Genomic DNA, 23,481 nt, shown 5'->3' with positions numbered 1-23,481 from the left:
GAAAGTAGCCATGGCCTGGGCTGGTCTTTTGAAACTGAAATTCTGTCCAACCACCTCAAAAGCCCTTCCCTGGTCAGCCACCAACACCACAGCAACCATCCCGCATGAACCTAAGTTTCTTTTGCGTCCCACTGGGTGACACGTCACACTCCTTGGCTGAGCTCTCGTCCTCTGGCTGTCCGACATTCCCATCCGCCTGCAGATCAGCCAAGAGAGAAGGGCATGAGGGCAGGAGGGCAGCTCAGGAGGAGCCAGGCATCTCTGGGGGCACATCTGCTGTACGGACACCAGGTCCTCAGGAATGAGGGGGAAGAGAAGCCCCCCAGGCTCGGCTCAGCCGCTGCTGCCCATGGAAGGAACATCGTGGTCCAGCTCTTAGCCAAGGGGCGCCCCAGAGGAAGCCAACCTCTACTGCCCTCAGAGCTGCACTTGATTAAGAGAGAGGCATCACGAGGGCTCTTCACTGTTATTCATCTCAGCTTCAATCATCTCCTGTTGCTATTTGCTCCAGAGAGCAAGAAAATGTTTTCTAAAGACAAAGGAAACAGATCATGGAGCCAGTTACCATCTCATCTTCCTCGCCTTTATTGATGATCTTCTCCTCATTCTCCATCGTCAACGTGACGTGGGCCTTCTCAGCGTCAGACACAAGGAAGGCCTGGACTGAAGACAAGAGGGGAAACAGGTGCCTAAGAAACATTGGATAAAGATTTGTCTGGCCCTGGGGTGCTGCATTTATCTCTGCAGTATGAACACAACACACACACAAAAGGGGCCAACCTGCCTAAAACACTCCCCTTGAATGTCAGATTCATGCCAACTGCCACCAGCAAAATGACACCATTCAGGAGGCTGCTAGTTTGACAAGTAAGGCCTAAATTAAAACAAATCTAATAAATCTTTGCCACAAAACTAAGTGCATGGTTTTATAAATGTTGCTGTGTGCTTTCAAGTCACTTCTGACTTATGGCCAAGAGAAAAGCCTGTCTTGCCCTAGGTAACCCAGTGGGTTTCCATGGCTAAGTGGTGATGTGAATCCTGGTCTCCCAGTGTTATAGTGCTGCTTTGTCTAACAAGGAAACCATAAAGAGAAAAGGATGTTCACATTAAGAACTAACAAATTTTGTCAACAAGGCTAACCAGTTCAATTTAAAAACCCCTTCAGCACCAACAGCATGCTGCTACGGTGCCCCTTTCCTGCGATAGTCCCTGCTTCCCCTTCTCTGCCTGCCTGGGCCTGGAGGACACTATCAGGGACACAGGGCTATCACAAGGTTTGTGCAGAATATCTTCCACAGGTGGTTTCACGGACAAATCATGAACACTGCTACCTGTGGCAAGAATCTCCTACCAACTCCTAAATTATTTTCACATCGATCCAAAGATGTTGTGTAACATTGGTACTTAAGCAATTAACATTAAGCACCAACATGAGACTGTGTGTGTCTGTGTGCATATATGTGCACATCGTGTGCCTTCAAGTCATTTCTGGCTGGCTTGTGGTGACTCTATCATGGGTTTCCTTGGCAAGATTTGTTGAGAGGATGTTTCCCATTGCCTTCTCCTGAGGCTGAGAGCATGTAACTTGCCCAAGGTCACCCAATGGGTTTCATGGCTGAGTGGTGATTTGAATCCTGGTCTCCAGAGTCATAGTCCAATGCTCAAACCATTATGCCATGCTGACTCTTTAAGAGGCCATGTGCTCCAATTCCCCCCACCTTTTAATCCAAGTTGACATGCCAGGCCATGAGAATAAAGCTGCCCTCTTATTGCTCTGGTTGACTAAACAGGGGAATACATCTGAGAGCCCACTTTCCACTGAGGCATCACTGGGACCCTTTGCTCAATCCTTAAGAAACAAGAAAAAGTCCCTGAGAAGGGGGATTTTTGCAAGCTGCTCTGAATATGTTATTGCGGGGGAACATCCCAACGAAGCTTAATATACAAGTTACTCCCCGCATCATCCAGACTAAGCCTAAATAAAACCGCCGCATGTTGGGAGGCTCACAGAGCACTTTGGTGGGTAGCACTGTTCTGAGTCATGAGTCTCGCAGGCACACTGCTAGACTTTGAAAAGGTAGGAACCCGGCTACGGCAAGTCAATAAGTCAGTTTGGCTACAGATGTCTGCCTACTGGTGCGAGAAGAGCTAACACTATTTAAAGCTAACAGTTCTACTTAGAATATAAAGAGACACAAAGAGACAGAGTGCCAAGAAGTGTGCAGGATTTCAAGCCATGCAGAATAAATCACATCCCAAAGTACATACAGAATCAGACTGGAAGCAAGACCCATGCTATGCCATGGAGCATCTTGGCTTCAGCTGTGAAACCCATAAACTTTCAAAACAAGAGGATGTGTCTTTTCATATGCAACCATTTTAAGAAGAAATTAACTCCGCACTCCAAGCCCTTCAACTACATAAATCAAGAGTGCCTTATTTTAATAGCCATGCTATTTCCTTTACAGTGAGTGGTTATCAAAAGGAATGCTGCAATCTGTGACATCTTCCGGGGGCTCTGGAAGGTGCAACAAGACTTTCTAGAGTTCGTGGGTTTAGTGACGGACGCCGTTCTGTTTCCTCAACATTTCAGCAGATGTTTTCAGGAGCAGAATCTCCGTCCTGTACAAGGCTAGAAAGTGCATTGCAGGTGCAGTCTCATAACTGGATGTTATTGCTTCTACTGTGGTCAGGTTATCCCTCTGCAGGAGAGGCTGTGGCCAGTGGATCAGTCGCAGGTCCACTTCTGCCCCAAGTGACCGCAAGGGATCTAACAGTTCTCCCAAGCTGCACCCCTCCTCCTTTTGGGGGACAGGAATGCAACCCCATCCAGGGAAGGTAACCAACCCAATTCTTCAACCCAAGAACCAACAGTCCACAGAGACTACTGCAGCCTCCCAGCAGTAAAGACGTGGAGCTGACGGCACCTTCCCCAAAACTCCCAATGGTCTCCAACCACGGTTTACTGGGTTGCAGTGGGGAAATCTGTGATAACTCTGAGACCCCAGAGGAGCCATGCAGCCACCATGCAGTCGCTTTGCCAACAGGGGCACATGGTGTTCTAAGGAACGTACAAGGAACCTTCTGCTAGCCTTCCTCCTCCAGAGTCACCAGAGCCCAGCTGGTTTCTACACACACGCTGGAAGACAGGCACAGTTTGTGCAAAACACATGCAGAACTTCAAATATTTTGCTGGGACAGCCACCTTAGAGCACAAAGAAGATCTCTGAAGCTGGATCAGAGCACAGCAGGCATCCCTGGTTCAACACTCTGTTCCTAAAAGCAGCCAGTCGGACGCCTCTGGCGCGTTTCTCACAAAACACTAGCCTCTTCCCCACAGGGCTCACTGCCTCCAATAACAAAGGAAATGTGCAACTATCATGGTCAGGAATCATTGGCAACGAAAGAACATGAACCAGTGGATTCAAATGGCAAGAAAAGAGATCCCACCTAAACATGAGGAAGAACTTTTCTACTGTTAAGAGCTGTTTGAGAGTGGAGACTCCTTCACTGGAGGTCTTTACAAAGAGGTTGGGTGGGCAGCTCTCACAAGTGCTTTAATTCTGTATTCCTGCACGGCTGAAGTGAGTTGGTTCAGATGGCCTTTAGAGATCTTTTCACTCTTATCATTCTATGAAAATGCTCAGAAATCGTCAGGGGCAACTCCTTCAGACGACAGCTGCATACCATTGTCAGCATCTGCCCCTGAGATGTTTTGGGGTTTGCTTCTGAAGCCCCAGACAAGCAGCCCAGTCAAAATCCCCTTTCCACCTCTATTAAAGCCTCCACAAGGCAAATACATTTGTTTATTGTGTTTTCCTGGGTGGGTTCTTTTCTTCTCTTTTTAAAAATTATTCTCCGAGGCACAAACTCCTTGAAGAATGCTTTAAAGTTTACATCCACAATATTTAAAGGTGGGAGGTGAAGGAGGCCATCACCACTTTTCCTTGCATATCTAAACAGCCCCAGGCACCTGAAAAGGGGATGGAGTTTATGGAGGCTCATGCCAGAAATGTCTCAAAGGTGCTGCTGCCTTTCATAAGGTCTCTTTATTTTATCTTAAAATCAGAGAAGGCCCCTTGCAGCCAAGGACCACACTGGGATCCCAGCTGTCACAACACCAACGCCACCCCCTTCGCCACTAAACAGCCTGAATTCAATGGAGGGGGGAAAAGAAAGAAAGAAAGAAAGAAAGAAAGAAGACATCATCTCATTAACTCCCCTAAATTTATGAAAGGCTTTTAGCAGGATGCCTAAGGAGAGACGCTGTGGGTGCCAACTGCAAAGCAAAGGCCAACCTCTGTTTAGGGACAGGCGTATCATTCCAGTGGGAAAATAAGAAAGGGATGGGTGAGAGATGCCAGAAGAGGGTCCCCTCCAGACCCCTGCCATCCCCTGGCCTCATCTGAGGCCACAGAGGAAACCTGGCCCACCCCACAGCGGCAGCAGCGGTGGCAGGGGGATCCCCTCTGCAGCTCCTCCGCACCAACGGACAACAGGGAAGTCCCGCAGACACTGAAGTGGTGGCGGCGGCAGCCATGGAGAAACCTCAAGAAAGTGGGGGGTCTCTGGGGGGCACTCTAAGATAGCCCCACGGAGACTGAGCTGCTCAGTGGCTACAGAATGCAGAGTTGAGTGAGGCAGAGGGGAAAACCTGGCAGATGGGGAAAGGACTGACGGACATATCCTCAGAGGAGCAATCCAGGCAGCCATTTGCAGCAGATGCCACTCCCACCCACCCATGGCATCCCCCATGGCATCTCAGTCTGAAGGCCATGCCCGGTCCACTCACAAAGGCCGGGGCGCTGTCAGCCACGTATCAGGACTCGAGAACCTGGCAGCAAAGATGCATTTTAAAAAGGAAATCATAATCTGATGTAGAAAAGAGAAAACATCCAATCATTACAAAAATGTTTCATTCCATTCCTAACATTGCTGTGCATTCACAAGTAATGTGGTTCTTGAAAACAAAATGACTAGAAGAAGGAAGGAGAAAAGAAGAAGAAGAAGAAGTTGTTAGAATGACATTTTCCTGTAAGAAAAACCTGATGCTAGACTCTAACCACAAGCCCCAACTTCATCTCTGAGGCATCCCCACTGGCCAATGTAAGAGAGGCATGTTCCCCTGCCTGAAAAGGCCACTCACAAACCTCAGAATTATATGAACCACTGGGGTTTAACCAGCGCTAAGCCACCCTAAGAATCGGTTCCCCAGTCACTGTTTGCCTCCCTCCCTGGTTTGTAAGCACAAAACCAGAAGCCCTTGCTCTTCTTCCACCCCAGAAGCCTGTTGCCCAAAGCCCCAGGGAAGCACCTGTCCTGCAGAGAAGGCAGCGAGAGGCAGCGGGGAGGAGGCAGGTGTCCTTCTCCCCAGTGGCTCTCCTCTTCCTCCTCCTCCTCCTCCTCCTCCTCTTCTCCTTCTCCTTCCTCCTCCTCCTCCTCCTATTCCTTCTGGCTGCCTTTTATTGCTGGGACTTACATGAAGTAGCAGCCCTTCATGGCCAGCACCTTATCTGGAAGGGAAGTCCTGCCAATGAACTATTTTGTCTAAAGCCTTTAACAAAGATCTGCTTAAACAACCTTATCTCAACAGCATTTGGCACCCTTCGCCTAAGAGAGTTTGTTTTTTTAAAAAGGAAAACCCCAAAACAACAATAGCTCCCTTGAATGGGGTTGGATGAAGGATGTGTCTGCAGCCTCAGACTGATGGTGCAAGCGCATGCTATTCAAAGCCCACAAACAGCCGGCGGGGCGGGCGGGCGGGCGGGCAGGCGAGGGGCCTCGGTCCCTGCCCCATGAGCAGTCAGAGCCCCGATGTTATCTCCATAGCCAAAAGCACTTAAGGGTATTATGCTGCTGGGCAGCCCAGCCCTTCCTTGCTTGTACAATGGGTAGCTTTGTGCTCAGAATGGGAGTAAACCTATAATGCAAGTCACAAAAAATGGAAAAAGAGGCGCCAGCGCTTCACACATGGAGTACCTTTGTTATCCGCTGCTCCACAGAACAACTCTTAAGACAAGGACTGGCATGGCCAAGGTGTGCCAGCCAAAGATGGCCTGGCACATATTCCTCAAGTGGCTGAATCCCTAGCACTCGCAACCCAAGGAACAAGACTCACAAGCTTTAGCCTTGCTTCCCAAAGACAGCTCATGCACAACATTTGCCCATGGAATTTGGGGACCGGGGTAGTAAGGAGGGAAGGGGGCAAGGAGATGCCATTGAGATGTGGCCTCCAATTTGCATGTATGTTTCATACAATGGTTACTCTGGTGCTTTCTTCAAAGAATGAGCTGGGAAATTGTTTGGCAGTACCTCTGTCTGACTTAAGAATACAGGCGAGTTTAGCCTTCCAGTCCAAGTGCAAGGGAGGCTCTTCCAATATTCCAGGTCTGCAGAGACATCAGAGAGTGTGATAGCCACACATCCCAGCACTGACCCACAAAGCACTCTCCAACCCACACAAAACACAGAAAAATGAGCAGACAAGCCTGACCAGCTCTGGCCCACATGTTCTGCTGTGAGAGCAGGCACTGAGCCAGTAGAGCCAACCTTGCAAAGAGACTTGACAAATGACAACACCAAGAAAGAAGAGGGGCAAATGTGACTCCACAAGAGTGCTTCCAAAATTTCACCATGACTGTGGGCCATCTTCCAATCACTGCCCTGTAGGGAAATTCAATGTGACCCCAAAGAGGGAAGTGAGGTGAGCCAGGAGAGCAGGCGTTCTGCCAGGGGCGCCTGATATGCCCAGGTCACAAGGTATCTCATCCCAGTGTTCCCAGTCCAAGTGGCTGCAGGGGAGCCATGGCAGGTGGAATTCCCAGGCACACTTCTGCCGGAGGCAGGTGCCACGTCACACTTGGGCCAAGGGCAAGGGCGCTCTGCCAGCAAACAGTATGAGTCACCCAGCTGTGCCACCCCCGTGAGTCACACGTGCAGCGACTTTCTTAATGGAAAACTAAGTGCCAACGTCTGTAACCATCCAAGCAGATGGCCCCATCACCATCAAAGGCAACCAGGTGCCAACAGAGACCAGGCGGAAACCAGCAAACCCATCACATCCTCCACAACGGCTAGAACGCAAACTGAATCAGGGAACCCAGATTTGGGAGAAAGAAAATGAGAGATTGTTTAATTAATTAAATTATTTTTTTCTAAATCTTGCTATTTTTGTGCTTTACATAATGAATGGCTCAAATCATTTCAATGTAACACACCCAGAAATCTTCCAATATGGGGCAAGGGCATAAATTCTGTAAAGGAATGCATTCTCACAGTCACTGGCGAGACGCAACAACAACCCAGCTTTACGGTGTGTGTGTGTTTCTGTATGCACACGCATACGTTTTGGCACCTGAGGCCCACAAGGCACTTCTAGCAGCGAATCTAGTCAGTTTCCCCATCCTGCTCCTAAAAGCTGAAATATTCCACTGCTGAAATAATGTATTTTAAAAAGAAGACTTTTTAACTAGTGCTGGCTTAATCCAAGGAAGACAGCTAGCAGAAAACATGTGTCAAAAACTACCCTGCCCCACTGGCTCTCAACATCTCTGGGGCAGAGCCTACCCTTGGTCCCATTCTTCCGGCTGGGCACTGAGACCATCAGACAAATCCAGAGCCGACCCATTGTTGACGACCGCTTTACATACAGAATGAGCCAGTAAGACATGGGGGCAGTGAACTTAGTCTTGCATTTCATTGTGCCTGAGCTACAAAATGTCCAAGAGGCACTCATTTCATTGTATGCACAGTGGGCTCACAATTCCAGGTGCAAAACATCAGGATAGCTAGGAAATTCACACAAACTTGGAAATATAGGTCATGCTGAAAACTATGAAAAGCCCTTAATCCCACCACAATCCTCATGGAAGCAATGAGCCAAGAACCAGGGATCATCCCTTCCCAAACCTCTGAGAAACAAGCACACAAAGTTAAAACGCAGGGATGCAGAACAGCCACTTGTCTGTTCCCCAAGCCTTCCCCTTCCCATAAACGGAACGACTCCCAGCCTTTGCAAATGAATCTGGAAGGATACTCACAACTTTGCCCAAAAGATGCACCTAGGCCTTCCCCTCTCCTCCCCACAAGACCTTGAGCAGCTCATTCAGGTTATTGTTTGCCTTCTCCACACCCTTCGGAGGATGCAATGGCACCAGCAGGAGCCACAGGGATGAGGTGGCAAGTGGCAGGGGCAAGAGAGATGCTTCACAGGACAGATAAAAGCAGGATTCGGTCAAGAAAGGTACCAGCTCCCTCTCCCCTCACAATGTCCATTCACAGCAAAGTGCATCCTGTGAAGTGGAAAGGAGAAGCCAGGCAGAGTCAGACACGCATCCGAGACTTTAGGAGAGCGGATTTCAGCAAACTTAGAGAAGTATTGAGGGTGATCCCTGGTCAGAAATACTAAAAGATAAAGGAGTTCAGGACGGATGGGACTTTCTCAAAAGGGAGATCCTGAAGGCACAATTTCAAACAGTTCCAGTGAGGAAGAAAAACGGGAGGTGTCTCAAGAAACCAGGATGGATGACTAAGGAACTTTCAATGGAGCTGAGTTTGAAACGGAAGATGTATAAGAAATGGAAAAAGGGGGAAATCACCAAAGAGGAATTCAAAGAAATAGCAGGCATTTGTAGGGTAAAGTCAGAAAAGCTCAAGCGCAGAATGAACTCAGTCTTGCTAGAGAGGTTAAGAACAATAAAAAGGGCTTTTTTGGATATGTCCGCAGCAAAAGGAAGAAGGAAACAGTAGGTTCACTGCGTGGAGAAGATGGCAAAATGCTAAGAGAAGACAGAGAAAAGGCAGAATTACTCAAGACCTTCTTTGCCTCCGTCTTCTTCTCAGAAAAGGAAAAGGGAAATCAATCTGAGGATAATGGAGCAGAGGACAGAATAAGTAAAGAGATAGTAGAGGAACACCTTATTAATCTAAATGAATTTAAGTCTCCGGGACCAGCCAGGCTTGTCTCAGGAACATCTAGGAGGGACCACATTACTCCGGTTTTGAGGTCCCTCCACTGGCTGCCTATCAGCTTCCGGGCCCAGTACAAGGTGTTGGTTATCACCTTTAAAGCCCTAAATGGCTTGGGTCCAAGCTATCTCAGGGACCGCCTCCTCTCATACAATCCTCCCCGCGCTCTCCGCTCCTCTGGGAGGAACTTACTGCAGCCTCTAAAATCTAGGCTTGCGGCAACCTCCCGGGGGGCGTTCTCTGCTGTCGCCCCCAAACTCTGGAACGACCTGCCGGATGAGATCCGTCAATTGATATCATTAGACAGCTTTAAAAAAGTGGTCAAGACGGACCTCTTCCGGCAGGCCTTTCCAGATTAACCATCCCGGCCCAGGTTCCCTGACTCCCTCATTCCTCCCGTGGCCCCATCTCAGTGATGGTTGAGGATCAACAGAGGGATATCAGGGGTTTTAGTTTTTAATTGTTGTTTTTATGCATTGATATTGTGTTTTTAATATGTTATACTGTTTAATATTGTCTTAAGGGGGGAGGGATAAAGTGTTTTTAATTGTCATATTTTATATTTTACTGTTGTTAACCGCCCGGATTGGTTTGCCAGAGGGCGGTATACAAATAAATATTATTATTATTATTATTATTATTATTAGATGAACTCCATCCAAGGGTATTAAAAGAACTGGCAAATGTCATATCGGAGCCATTGGCAATAATAGTCTTTGAGGACTCCTGGAAAACAGGAGAGATCCCAGCCGACTGGCGGAGGGCAAATGTTGTCCCCATCTTCAAAAAGGGGAAGAAAGAGGATCCCAACAATGATCCCCCAGTTAGTCTGAGATCAATCCCAGGAAAGATTCTGGAGCAGATCCTTAAACAGAGAGTCTGTGAACATCTAGAAGGCAATGCCATCATCACAAAAACTCAACATGGGTTTCAGAGAAAGAAGTCATGCCAGACAAACCTAATCTCTTTCTTTCATAAAATGACCATCTTGGTAGATGAAGGGACTGCTGTGGATGTAGTAGATCTTGATTTCAGTAGGGCCTTTGACAAGGTTTCCCATGATATTCTTGCAAACAAGCTTGTAAAATGTGGGCTAGACAAGGCAACTGTTATGTGGATTTGTAATTGGTTGACCGATTGAACCCAAAGGGTGCTCAGCCAAGGCTCCTCTTCTTCATCCTGGAGAGAAGTGACCAGTGGGATGTCCAGTGGGGCTCTGTCCTGGGCCCACGACTATTCAACATCTTTATCAATGACTTGGATGACAGAATTGGTGGCATCCTTATCAAATCTGTAGATGACACCAAATTAGGAGGAGTAGCTTAACACTCCAGAGGACAGGATCAACATTCAAAATGACCTGAATAAACTAGAAAGCTGGGCCAAAGCCATCATATGGCATCATCAGGAATCATAATATCAGGATTTCTTTTTGTTTACTGTCTTATAGCTGGATATACTATGTTGTTTGGCCCTACTGAGTTACAACAACAATTGGAACATCATGTGGAGGAGGTTGCTGGTAAGAGCACTGAGGCTAACTGTATTGATATAGAGACCAAAAGCAGTCATGGAGCTCCGATAAGAGTTGTGCAGGGCATGGGGAGATATAGCGTTAACAGGCTGAACAGGACCTCTAAAGGAAGACGAGATCAATATTTGACACCTATCCCGTCTTCCAGCCACCCTGTTAACCCGAAAGAACCGAGGATCGTCCCAAGCATACCACAGACCCTTACCTTGCTCCTATGTAATGCCAAAGCTCACATCATATACGACCTATTGGATGAACAAGCTGCCAACCTGGCATGCATCACAGAAACCTGGCTGGGGGAGGATAGCTGTGTGACCTGGGCCAAAGCCCTCCCAGCCAGGTATGTGCTGAAGGAGCAGGTTAGGAAAAATGGGCGAGGGGGAGGTGTGGCAGTGGTCCATGAAAGCTATATCACCTTGATCAGGAACTGACTTCCGAAACTGAGACATATCGAGTGCATTTACCTGACTCTGAAAGCCAAGGACAGTCTGGGGATTCTGTTGGTCTACTGTCCACTCCGTGGCCTAAGAGACTCCCTGGCCGAGTTGACACAGCTGGTCTCAGAGCTGGTATTGGAGTCTCCCAGGCTTCTTGTCCTGGGGGACCTCAACATCCCCTTCGAGGCTGGCTCATCAGATCTAACAGGTGCGGCTCGGCTGTTCATGGTATCCATGTCCCAATTGGTTTCGCGTCCAACCCATTGTGCTGGTAACACACTCGATGTAGTCTTCAGTACAGTCCGAGAATGTCCATGGGTGGAAACAAATGCTATTTCCCCTTGCCATGGACAGCCCATTTTCTGGTCAAGATAGGACTGAAAGCCACAATCCAAAAACCCCTCGGGGGTGGAGGACCCATTACAATGGTCCGCCCTTGAAGGCTGATGGAACCCAAAAGGTTCCAAGAAGCCCTAGAGGGTATTATGTTTGGGAACGATGGCGACACTGTCGAAACCCTGGTTGACAACTGGAATACGAATCTCACCGAGGCAATAGACAGTATTGCTCCTGAGCGTCCTTACCAGCCCGCTTCTAAAAAAAGACCCTGGTACACTAAAGATCTTCGCCAGATGAAGCAGGCTGCGCAACAACTAGAGCGCTACTGGCGGAAACATGGGAACTTATCTGACAAGACTCTCCATGAGAAGATGTTGCACTCCTACGGAGAGGCAATCGATGCAACTAAGAATTCGTTCTGTGCTGCACGGATTGTATCAGCAGAGTCTCGTCCAGCAGAGCTGTTCAGGGTGGTTAGGGAACTAACACAACCCCCGGCCACACGGAACCCTTTATTAAAGCCAACTTTAGCCTGCGGTGACGCTTTTAATAACGTTTTTGCTGATAAAGGCCTGTTACAGACTGCCAAAATAAAGCTGCTTCAGGTCTCTTTGGAGGTATGCTATTTAAATGATGCATGGGTCCTGAGATTCCAGAGGTCGTGCCAAAGCCACACTCCATTCCTAATCACTGGAGGGCAGCTTTAGTGCAGCTTCTGGATTCTTAGGATGCATGCATCATTTAAACAGCATACCTCCAAAGAGACCCCAAGCAGCTTTATTTTGGCAGTCTGTAACAGGCCAAAGTCTCTCAGATAAGGGCTGATCTCGACACTGGTTTTCAGACATAACCTATAGTAGAGGCATCCAGTGACTCTGGCATCAAGGTTATTCTGGATCGTTTTGAGTTTGTGAGTACCGAGGACGTAGACAAGCTCCTTGGGTGTGTGAAAAAGACGACATGCCCTCTCGACCCTTGCCCTGCTTGGTTGACCGCTCAGGGCGGAGATGCCATAAAAACCGCACTTCATCTAATAATAAATGCATCTCTTCGGGAAGGTATAGTTCCTTCATCTTTGAAACAGGCAATAGTAAAGCCTCTTTTGAAGAAACCTTGGCGGGTTATAGACCGCCGCTTTGAGGCGGTCTGCCGCCACCGCCTTTTGCTCCATAAGGGAGCCGTCGCAGCCACACTGTGCGGCTCCGTTACGGAGCAAAAAAGAAGCTCCAAAATGGAGCTTCTTCTTGCAGCGCCCTAATGACGCATTCGCGACATCATTAGCGCCATGACACGTTCAGGACGCACAGCGTTCGATACGTAAAGATAGCGCCGCAGTATGACAGGCGCCGCCATCTTGTACCTATTCTATACGTACTAGGGTTAGGGGGGTGCGGAAGCACCGCCCGCTTCTAACCATCAGTACATATAGAATACGTAATAATGGCGGTCTGTAACCCCCCATCTCTTGATCCCCATCACATGCATAATTAAGACGGTTCTCCCTATTACCTTTCGGGCAAGTATCGAGAGGGCAGTGCCTTTCATCTCCAAGCTGTTTGGATGAATCGATTATCTGGACCCATTTCAACTGGCTTCAGAGCGGCGATATAGAGTTGAGATTGCCACAGTCGCCTTAGTCCTGACCTCCGTTCTGGCCACTGACAGGGGAAGCGTGACCCTGTTGGTGTCTTGGACATCTCAGCGGCCTCGATACCATCACCATGGTATCCTTCTGGAAGGCCTGAGAGAATTAGGCATCGGGGGCACTGCCGGCTCCAGTGGCTCACGGTCCTACCTCTCAGGAAGAGGCTCCAGATGGTGAGCTGGGGAACAGCTGCTCACCGTAAAAGAGAGCTGACATCATCTGGCGTCCCTCAGGGCGCCATCCTGTCCCCCATGCTTTAACATTTACATGAGAGCCCGCGGGAGAGACATCCGAAACATGGGCTCGGTGTTATCAGTCGCTGATGCACCCAATCTATCTCTCCATGGCTCCGCTGAGACAGTGACTTCTCTGGATGCCTGTCTGGGGTCAGTAATGGGCTGGATGAGGGAAAACAAACTCAAGTGAATCCAGAGAAAACAGAGGTACTTGCGAAAGTACCCCAGGTCCAGGCAGGGAGATTTGCCATCCAGTCCTGGAGGGGTACACTTCCCCTAAAGGACAAAGTCCGCAGTTTGGGGTACTCCTGGATCAACTCAACAGTTATCATCTCAAGTGGATAATAAAAAAAAAAAAATCTTATTTTTATCCCGCCCTCCGAAAGATGGCCAGGGGCGCTGGCCGCGGGTTACCTGCGCTACCAAAGTGCACCGAATCACACAAACTACAGCTTAAAAACAATCACAACAACAACCATCCAATAAAAATTAAAAGCAGGACTAAAAGCCCGTCGCCCGTCCTCATGGCACGGAAGGAGGGGAGGCCCACAGGATCTTATGGGATCGATGGCCAGGAGCGCTGGTACAGCTGCGTGATATCGCCAACTGCGTCACTGTCTGGCCCGAAAGGACTTGAAACCGTATAGACACGCACTGGTAACCCTCTCGCTGGATTTCTTGTAATGCGCTTACATGGGCTACCTTGTCCCAGTTCAGAAGCTCGACTAGTCAAAATGCCGCAGGCCGGATGGTCATTGGGACCTCAAGGTCAGACAATATATATTACACCCGTAGTAAATACCTCACTGGCGCCATATTCACTTCGGTCCCCCAGTCAAGTGTTGGTTAAATCATAGATATAAGAGACGCAGGCCCTGATCCCCACTCCAGTCAAGCCCATTCGCCCATGCAGGGGAAATCCAAATCAAAGATCCCCCGCAGATAGCCATCCCCTGCCTGCTTAAAGCCTCCAAGGAGGCGGACTTCAACTACACTCCAGGAAGGGGACAGGAGTGTGTCACTGCGAACACCCTTACTATCAGGAAGTTCTTCCTCAATGTGAGTGCGATGGACACCCTAACATTACCTTTAAAGCCCTACATCTTGGCTCGAGTTACTTGAGGGAACGCCTCCCTAAAATCCGCCCCGCACCCATAGAAACGGGGAAAATTGCTACTCGAACCCTTGAGGTGGAGACTGCAACACCCATCAAAGAGCTTATCAGCAATAGCACCTACTCTTTGAAACACTCCTGGAAGAGATCCGCCTTGGCGTACATTGGACCTTAAAGGCATTAAAAACCTTCTCTGCAGCATAGCACCCCTCAACTCTCTGTAGAGAAAGTTGCCCCAATTAGTTAAGTACTTTGACCTTATGCTGTTTTTGATTCCTATTGATTAGTTGTAATTGTAATTGAATGTTTTTCATTGTTTTTATATTGTATTATGCATATGTCATAGTTTTAGTAGATGTGAACTGCTTTGATCTCGAGAAAAGCGGCTAGAAATAAACAGTTTAGTATTATTATTATTATTTTATTATTATTTATTAAAATGAATTTCAACGTGGAGAAATGTAAGGTACTGCCACTTTGGGCGGAAAATGCACAGATACAGGACAGAGGCACTGGCTTAAGGACCTTTATGTGTGAAAGGATCTAGGATTCCACGTAGACCACAAGTTGAACATGAGTCAACAGTGCGATGTGTGGCAGCTAAAAAGGCCAATGCAATTTAGGCTGCATCAATAGAGAGATAGTTTCTAGATCAAAGGAAGTAATAGCGCCACACTATCTGCTTTGGTCAGGCCCCCCCAGGAATAACCCTGTGTCCCGTCTGGGCATCACAATTCGGAGGACTTGAGAACTGGAGCCTGTGTCCAAAGGGTGTAGTTGGAGTCTCCTTCCTTAGAGGTCTTTAAACAGAGGCTGGGTGGCCATCTGTCAGGACGCTTTGACTGAGGGTTCCTGATTGGGCTTGGACTGGATCAGGGGCCCTTGGGTCTCTTCCAACTCTTGATTCTATGATTTGACATTTTTACCTGAATCTCAGGGCAGAAACACACACACCCCAATAAAGAACCACTGGACAAAACACATGGGCAGGAAATCTTTCACTCAGGGACACTCTGACGCTGCTGCCTCTGATGAGTAAGGTCCTTTTTAACACCAGTTAAACTCTAAAAGCACAACAGGTAACGGCACGCAAGCAAGCAAGCCCAAATCCTACCCACCAACTGATTCTAGAGAGGACGTGGCCATATGTGAGCCACAGTGGGTATGATGAAAAGGCCTCAACATAGCATTGGACAGAGAACGGGGACTCATACTGTAAGTAAACCCCTAAGCCATCTAATTCAATCCCTTCTCATTGCAAGAAAAAAAGAGGGAGGGAGAGGCTCTTGATGGTCCAAGTCTGATGCTGTTTTCCCTTGCCCGGGGACATCCAATTTTAGTGGCCATCATGCGTGTGTGTGTGTGTGTAGAATGTGTAAAGGACGGGGAAGGAATTGCCTTCATTGCCCACTTATGCCTGGAGCAGTTGCCAGATGTCTCCCTTTCTCTGGACACAGAGATATATCCAGGAGGAGTGGGAAGAGGGGGGCTAAGTCAAAGCCCTTCGTACTCTATTTGGGGCAAGTGGCATCTTTGGACCTAGGCAGTGTTCAGCTCCCGCGCAGAAGGACGGCTGCCTTTTTGCCTTGCTGCACATCTTGCCTCCTTCATTCCATTCTCTCCTGGCCTCTTAACTGCCTCTGCCACACTGCTGGCCCCCTAAAGCTCCCCCAGTGTCTCTGCATAAGCCCCCCAGATCCCTCTGGCTGACCACTGCGCACCACACCACCTGCTCCTGCCCTGATAGCCCAAATGCACAGGCATGGCTTTCCCCACAACTGGACTGAGGTGTCTCTCCCTCAGTCAGAGTCTCAGGAAGGGCTGCCCGGAAGACGAACTCGTCCTGGGGAAAAGTGCTAATGTCCAGGTGGGTGATCTTTGGAGGTCCCAGAGCAACTGCCCAGCTCATGGGGGGGGGACGAACCCAAACATGAACCAACGTGCCACCTGCCCTACGCCAAGCTGCTTTATGCACAGCCAAAAGCCTCAGACATTTGAGAATGATAGACTACAATTCTGGAGATCAGGGTTTGAATCTCCACTCAGCCATGGCAACCCACTGGGTAACCTTGGGCAAGTCCACTCTCTGCGACTCAGAGAAAGGCAAGGCAACCCCCCTCCAACAAATCTTGATAGAAAAACCCCATGATAGGTTCGCCTTTTGGTCACCTTAAGTCGCAACGAACCCAGCATCCTTTCAGTCCCCGTTCCGCAAACACTTCACCCAAGGCAGAGCAGCAGGGCCAGGTGGGTCCCCTGCCCCCTGCTGCCACTTGAGCCTCCCTCCTGGTCCTCTTCCATCGTCATCAACCCCTCTCTGCTGGCCTTGGGGACAGACAAGGCCTGAAGGAATTCTCCCCAGCCAAAAGGCTCACATTGCTGGACCACTGCAAACCAGACTCACTTTACTCACTAACAAAACAGGGACAATCATCATGACATCATGACTTAATGAATACCTGGAAATTTTACAAGTATACCATGATCCCTTCACAAAGCCTCCTCTCAATGGCCATTTTTATCACTTCCCATCTTGAGTTCTCTGGTTATATGCAGGCTTTTGTTTCCCCTTTCAGCCCCGGAAGACCATTGTATCTAGCAACTACCCACTAAAAACTATTTACATTTGCAGAAAGTGCATTCTTTCTATAATTTTCTACAATAGTTTTGTGGGTTGTGCCCAATGCCCCGCAGCACCTTCAATGGAGGAAGCTAACTTTCAAGTCAAAGGTGGCTGCAATCACCCATGAGCTGCTAACAACGGCCTCCGTGGGCCCAAGGAGCGGACATGAGGCCAATGGGGTGACATCCCCTTAAAAGCCAGCCCCATTGGGCTTTGCGTTCTGTGTAGATAGTCAGGCAGCATGTCTTTCCACTTGAGGTTGGCACTGCTCACATGGAGACAAAACGAATGTGGTACTTACCCGTGATACGTTCATTTCCAGCGACGAGGGCCTAGCATCCTGTATTCTGGGTTAAGCCTCCTCCCAATTGCTCCTGTAGGCGGGTCAATAAAGAAAAGACTGGCCCCTCTATAGGGAGGACCCCCCTGAGCCTCAGTCAATAACAAGCCAAGCGACTAGTAAGGTAAATCAAGGAATTGAACTTTAGTAACATCAGCTAAGGGTTAACTACAACACCTTAGAAAAAACTAGTCCAAGAACAAACTAGAACTCAGAAAAACCAATCCAGCAACAAGAAGAACAAGGCAGGTCCCCCAACAGGCAGCCAGGGTCAGAGGCCTCAGGCAGCACCTGGGTGGGCAGGATGCTAGGACCCTCGTCTGCTGGAAATGAATGTATCACGGCTAAGTACCAACGTTCGTTTTCTCAGCAGACAGGGTCCTAACCTCCTGTATTCTGGGATTTACAAAAGTCCTCTCGAACTGGGAGGGAAGTGCTGCTAGGAGACTGTGGCCCCCAAACATGCTGGGAAATGTGTCGCGTGAAGAGCCCCCTTACCTGCCTGCCCACCAGCTAAAGGCCTGGCTGATCACTGCCTCTTGGAGGCCTGACCATTTCCACAAACATCACTCCATCTACTGCACTCCCAAATAGCTCTACAAACCTGACACCAAGCCACAGCTGTACCCTCTCCAACTCCACCAGACCTGCTGGACTCCTCCTTTGCCAGGCCCTGTGCTGCCTGGCTGAACCTCTTCACTCAAAGGCAGTTTCCACAAGAAGCCGCTTGAGCAATGGCGCACTAAGGCACCTGTGGCTCTGGAGCCAGGACTTCCTTGTCCTCCGCTGCTATATCACTCCTGGGCAGGTTCAACACCAGGCCAAGCGGCATCACTCTATGTTTAAGAGTCAAAGAGATGAGTCAAAGACATCCATAAGTTAAGCAATAATTCAGCCTCTGCTTGAAAGCCGCCCAAGTTTTAAAACTTGGAAGAGAAAAGTAGTTCCTGGAGAGCCCAAGGGAACGCCCAGGTGCAGCATGCCTTCCTTCTCCACAGTCTCCTCTTCCTCACTGACAGCCTTCCCTTTAACTTGTGTAGAGAGCAAAACCTCCATAGGACCTGGCAAGGATAAACTGCCACTTCCAGAAAAGCCTGCTGGACGACTGCCCAGCCCTGGGCCCCAACAGGCATTTCAAATTGGTTGCAGAGTGTACTTTGACCACACACATGCACACGCAAGACATGGGATACCACCATCACTGGGCACACATGTGCCCTCATGCACATCCCTTATAAAGATAAGTATTATGTGCAGATGGTGGAAGAGGGAGCAGGACCTTGCCCCTGAAAGACTTTTCTGAAAGACAGAATTCAAAAAAGATGTTGACAAGCTGGAACGCGTCCAGAGGGCTACTAAAATGATGAAGGGTTTGGAAACCAGAAAGCCCCACGAGGAAAGACTTAGGGAGCTGGAGATGTTTAGCCTGGATGGTTAAGAGGTGATATGACGGCCTAGTTTAAGTATTTGAAGGGGTGTCACATTGAGGATGGAACAAGCTTGTTTTCTGCTGCTCCAGAGAACAAGACCCAGAGCAATGGATACAAGCTACAGGAAAAGAGATTCCAGCTCAACATTAGGATTGGACTGGTGGTCTCTTTCTTTGGAGGATGGATAATTGTCCAGAGGAGGGCAACCAAAATGGTGGAAGATCTGCAAACCTGCAAGCCCTATGAGGAACAACTTGGGGAGCTGGAAATGTTTAGCCTGGAGAAGAGAAAGTTAAGAGGTGATATGATGATAGCCCTGTTTAGGTATGTGAAGAGGTTCCATATTGAAGATGGAGCTAGCTTATTTTCTGCTAATCCAGAGACTGGGACACAATGGAGCAATGGATGCAAGCTACAGAAAAGAGATTCCACCTAAACTTTAGGAGAAACTTCCTGACAGTGAGGGCTGTTAGACAGTGGAAGACCCTCCCTTGATGTGTGGTGGAGTCTCCTTCTTTGGAGGTCTTTAAACAGAGGCTGCATAGCCTTCTCTTGGGTATGCTTTGATTGAGAGTTCCTGCATGGCAGGGAGTTGGACTGGATGGCTCTTCCAACTCTATTTGATAACTCTTTGGAGAGTGGTGGAATCTCCTTCCTTGACGGTCTTTAAACAGAGGCTGGACGGTGCTTCGACTGTGTCTTCCTGTATGGCAGAAGGGGCTGCACTAGATGGCCCTGGGAACTCTCTTCCAGCTCTATGAGTCTAAGTCTAAGAGTCAGAGCTGGAACATGGGAGAGCTCCTGGGGCCTCCTGATCGCAAGGCTGTGCCCAATGGCTGAGATGGAGCCTTGGTCCCATGATCCAGGACCAACAGCAACAGAAGACCTGAGCTGGCACTCTCTGCTGTGTTCTTTGGGCTGGAGAAGCCCAGACCATACTCCCTGCTATGAAGCTCCTTTACTGTGCTTTGCATATTTGTGTCTCCCAAGGACTGTTCTCTAAGATAGGTTCAAAGCTGCTTAATGTGGAAAACAGGACGGAGATGCTGTGAAGTAAGCATCCCCTTCTGCCACCGCTTCTTCTGCTGCTGGGCCACACAAACCAGGTCTTGGAAAAAAGCATGACCGTGGCGACATGGCAAGATGGCAACAGTGCTTCACAGCGGAAGCAGCCCCGTGTTGGTGCCCGAAGGAGGCTGGGGATGAACTAGGGAAGAAGGGTGAATGTGCTGACCATGGCCCAGATGAGAACATGGGAGGAAGCAAGCCACAGACAATGCGGCAGGGCAGGGCAGCCCAAGGGCCACGGGGAGGACGCCCGCCTCCAAGCCCAGTCAGGGGAAACGGAGCCCTCAGCGGCTGTAGACAGAAACACAGAGGCAGCCATGGGGATGGCGGTGGCCGCTCCTTAGAGCCAGGACCCAGAGCAGCAGCAGCAGCAGCTGCCACCGGCTCCGTGACCTGCGCCTCCCTGGCCTACAATCCCCTAATCTCCCAAAACCCTAAACTTTCTTCATGGCTGGCTGGCCAGTAGCACCTCTGCTTTCTGAGGGTGGAATGCACACAGACTGACTGGGTTTCATTTCTTAAACCCACTGTGTATACAATCACCCCCCCCGGCTCTGGGCACAAGGTGCATTGCTGCTGTTGCTGCTGCTGCTGGGTGCTTCCAGGTCATCCCTGATTCCTGTGGGCCTGTCATGAGGCAGCCTTGGAAAGACTGAGGGAATTGCTGGGGATGCTTAGCCTGGAGAAGAGGAGGGTGACATGACAGTATCTGAAGGGCCATCACACTCAGGATGGATTCAATGCTCCTAAGTTTTACCCTTGACTTATCCACGAGGTCGACTTATAGTTGAGTATATACAGTACTTTCCATCTTAATGTAGGCTTTGGTTCATGTCTTTTCTTCTTGTATTGTTGTTTAGATGTTGAAGCAGGTCTCTGTGGGGAAATGGGGAAGAAGACTGGGATTAGGAAGGGCAGCTATGGCAAAACCATAAAGTGTACAGCTATAACTCTGAACACGGAAGTAAGGAGCCCCCAAGGCTCCCCATTCCCCTTCACCAGGAATGGAGCTGAGAGCTGGACAGAGAAGAAAGTGTCCAGGAAGACATTCAGCTCAGTCGGTCTGGAAGCCAGGAAGCCCCCTGAGAATTGCTGGGTATGTTTAGCCTGGAGAAGGCTAGACGATGGCTCAGAGTTGTGGGGTCTTTAAACAGAGGCTGGATGGCCGTCTGTCAATGGGGATGCTTTGAGGGAGAGTTCCTGCATGGCAGAAGAAGGAAGGGGCTTGGACTGGATCAGGGCCCTTCTTGAGATCTCTTCCGACTCTACGATTCTATGATTCCACCTCAATCCAAGGAGGTTGTCCTGGTGCTAAACCAGTGTCCTAAAGCAGAGGTCATAGGATAGCCCTGTTGAGGTATTGGAAGAAGTGTCATACTGAGGATACAGCAAGCTTGTTTTCTGCTGCTCCAGAGAACAGGACCCAATGGAGCAATGGATGCAAGCTCCAAGAAAAGAGATTCCAGCTCAACAGTCGGAGGAACTTCTAGGTCTGGAAACCAAGCCCTATGAGCAGCAACTTAGGGAGAAGAGAAGGTTAAGAAGAGGGGATATGAGAGCCCTGTTTAAATACTTGAAGGGATGCCATACTGAGGAGGGAGCAAGCTTCTTTTCTGCTGCTCCAGAGAATTAGACCCAATGGAGCCATGGATGCAAGCTCCAAGAAAAGAGATTCCAGCTCCACATGAGGAGGACCTTCCTGGGAGTAAAAGGGCTGTCCTTCCTCGGAGATGGAGAGTCCCTGCGGGGCAGAAGAAGGAGGGGCTTGGGCTGGACCAGGGCCCTTCTGGGGCTCTCTTCCGACTCCAGCAGCCTAGGAGGGCGGAGGAGGCAGGGGTCTGATATTGTTCAAGGGGGAGGCTTGGAGGGAGAGTTCCTGCGGGGCAGAAGAAGGAGAGGCTTGGGCTGCTATGGCCCGCCCTTCCCCGCCTGCTCCCAAGGCAAGGCCGGCTCCTCCCGGGAGGCCTCCGTCCCTGGAGCCCGAAGGAAGGGGCGCCCTTCCCTCCACAGACCCCAGCCAGGCTTCCTGCCCGGCGCCACGTGTTGCTTCTCTGCCTCGCCTCACCTGCTGCTCCGGGCTCCAGGGAACCAGGGGCCCCGGCCGGCTGCACGCACACACTTCCTTCCTGCCTTCCTTCCTTGCCGCCGCCGCCGCCGCCCGTTGCCTGGCCAACCGCCGGCCCTCGCCCGCTCTCCCCGCCCTTCGCCGCCGGCGCCGGGAAGTGATGTCACGCTCGGGGCGCCACAGAGAGCGAGCGAGAGCGCTCCGCTTGGCCCCGCCTTTAGGCACGCACGCCGCGGTGGGCGTGGCCAGGAGAGTGACGCGTGCGCGCAGGCCGGCGAGGGAGGGGCCAGGCAGTGGCGGGGAGGAACCCGAAAGAAAGGCCCGCCTTAAGACCCGCTTTGATGGCCGTCCTTCGCAGGGAGGGAGGGAGGCTTGGACCCGGGGCCTTTAAGGGCCAGAAGCGGGACGTGAGCCAACGGTGCGATGCGGCAGCTGAAAAGGCCAATGCGATGCCAGGCTGCCTCATCTAGAGGTCAAGCGAAGTCATAGTGCCTCTGGCTCAGGCCCCACCTGGAATGACCCTGATCCCAAAAGGAGGCGGAGAAACTGGAGCCATGGGCCCAAAGGTGGAGGAGAGACTTCGGGAATTGCTGCTGGGGCTGTGTAGCCTGGAGAAGAGAAGGTTCCGAGGGGATGGGATCATAGCCCAGTGTAGATACAAGCTTGTTTTCTGCTGCTCCAGAGAACAGGAGACAGTGGAGCAAGGGACCTTCCTGGGAGTCAGGGCTGTTGGAGAGCGGGGAAGGCTGCCTTGGAGTGCAGTGGGGTCTCCTTCTCAGAGCAGAGGCTGGTGGCCATCTCTCCCAGGAGGGCTTGGACAGAATGGCCCTGAGGGGGGGGGGTCTTGTTAACCACCCTCACGTCTATGATTCCCTTCTTCCTTCTTGGTAGGGTTTGTCAGCAGAGGCTGGATGGCCATCTGTCCATGGAGGTACTAAGAAGGGGCTTGCGCTGGATCAGGGACTGCATGGTTCTTCGCCCTCAGTGATGCTCCCCCCGTCCCCCAACTCCTTTCCTCTCAAGGTAAGGGTCCCCCTGGGCCCTGCTATCTGCCCCTGCTCTTGCCAGGGCAGCTCTAGCCCTCCAAGATGGGAAGGGGGCCTGCAAGCTCCCTTTCTGGGCCCTGACCCACTCCCTCCCTTGCGCAGCCCTGGCAAAGGCGGAGCAGGGCTGGCTGGGGCACACTGTCTCCCTGGAAGTGACAATCTGGCTCCCAGGCCCCTCTCTTATCGGAAGGGAAGCCCGGGAGCAAGCGAGATTGGGACAAACAGGCGGCAGCCGGCAGTCGGGGACCTCCGCAGCCCCTTTCCCCCCAGCGGCCATTGTCCTCCTGGCCCTGCGCAGGATCCATGCCCAAGGCAGGCCGAGCGGAGCGTGGGGAGGAAGAGAGGCTGGGGGCCTGGGGGGCCACTCCCTTGGCTCTGCTCTGCCCCATTGTCCTGTGGGTGGGCCCTGCCTGCAGACACAATGGCCGAGGTGGGCAAAGGCCACTGGCACTGGCAGGATGACCGGTGGCTGGCTTTGGGGGCCTTGGACCTCCGCTCCGGCCGGCTCAGAGCAGAGCTGATAAGGTCCCATTGCAGAGAGGGAGACCGGGGCTGCGCTTGCAAAGGAGATGCTATCAGGCGTTTCTGGAAGAAAGAGGCAGAGGCAGTGGGAGCCATCTCCAGCTGCTGCGCCAGC

The 23,481-nt window shown here is 50.5% G+C and overlaps 1 protein-coding gene across 1 annotated transcript in view; it reads right to left on the bottom strand.

Annotated features, from left to right (window-relative positions):
- The window catches only part of ATP13A3 (ATPase 13A3), a 62,194-nt gene extending 40,266 nt beyond the window's left edge, over positions 1–21,928 (bottom strand). The window contains 2 exon segments of the mRNA XM_042458277.1: positions 566–663; positions 21,799–21,928. Coding sequence (XP_042314211.1) covers positions 566–613 — 48 coding nt within the window. The 5' untranslated portion in view covers positions 614–663; positions 21,799–21,928.
- Between the last annotated feature and the right edge of the window lie 1,553 nt (positions 21,929–23,481).

This window comes from Sceloporus undulatus, chromosome 3, assembly GCF_019175285.1.
Source record: "Sceloporus undulatus isolate JIND9_A2432 ecotype Alabama chromosome 3, SceUnd_v1.1, whole genome shotgun sequence".
Lineage (NCBI taxonomy): Eukaryota > Metazoa > Chordata > Lepidosauria > Squamata > Phrynosomatidae > Sceloporus > Sceloporus undulatus.
This window is presented reverse-complemented; position numbering and strand designations above follow the sequence as displayed.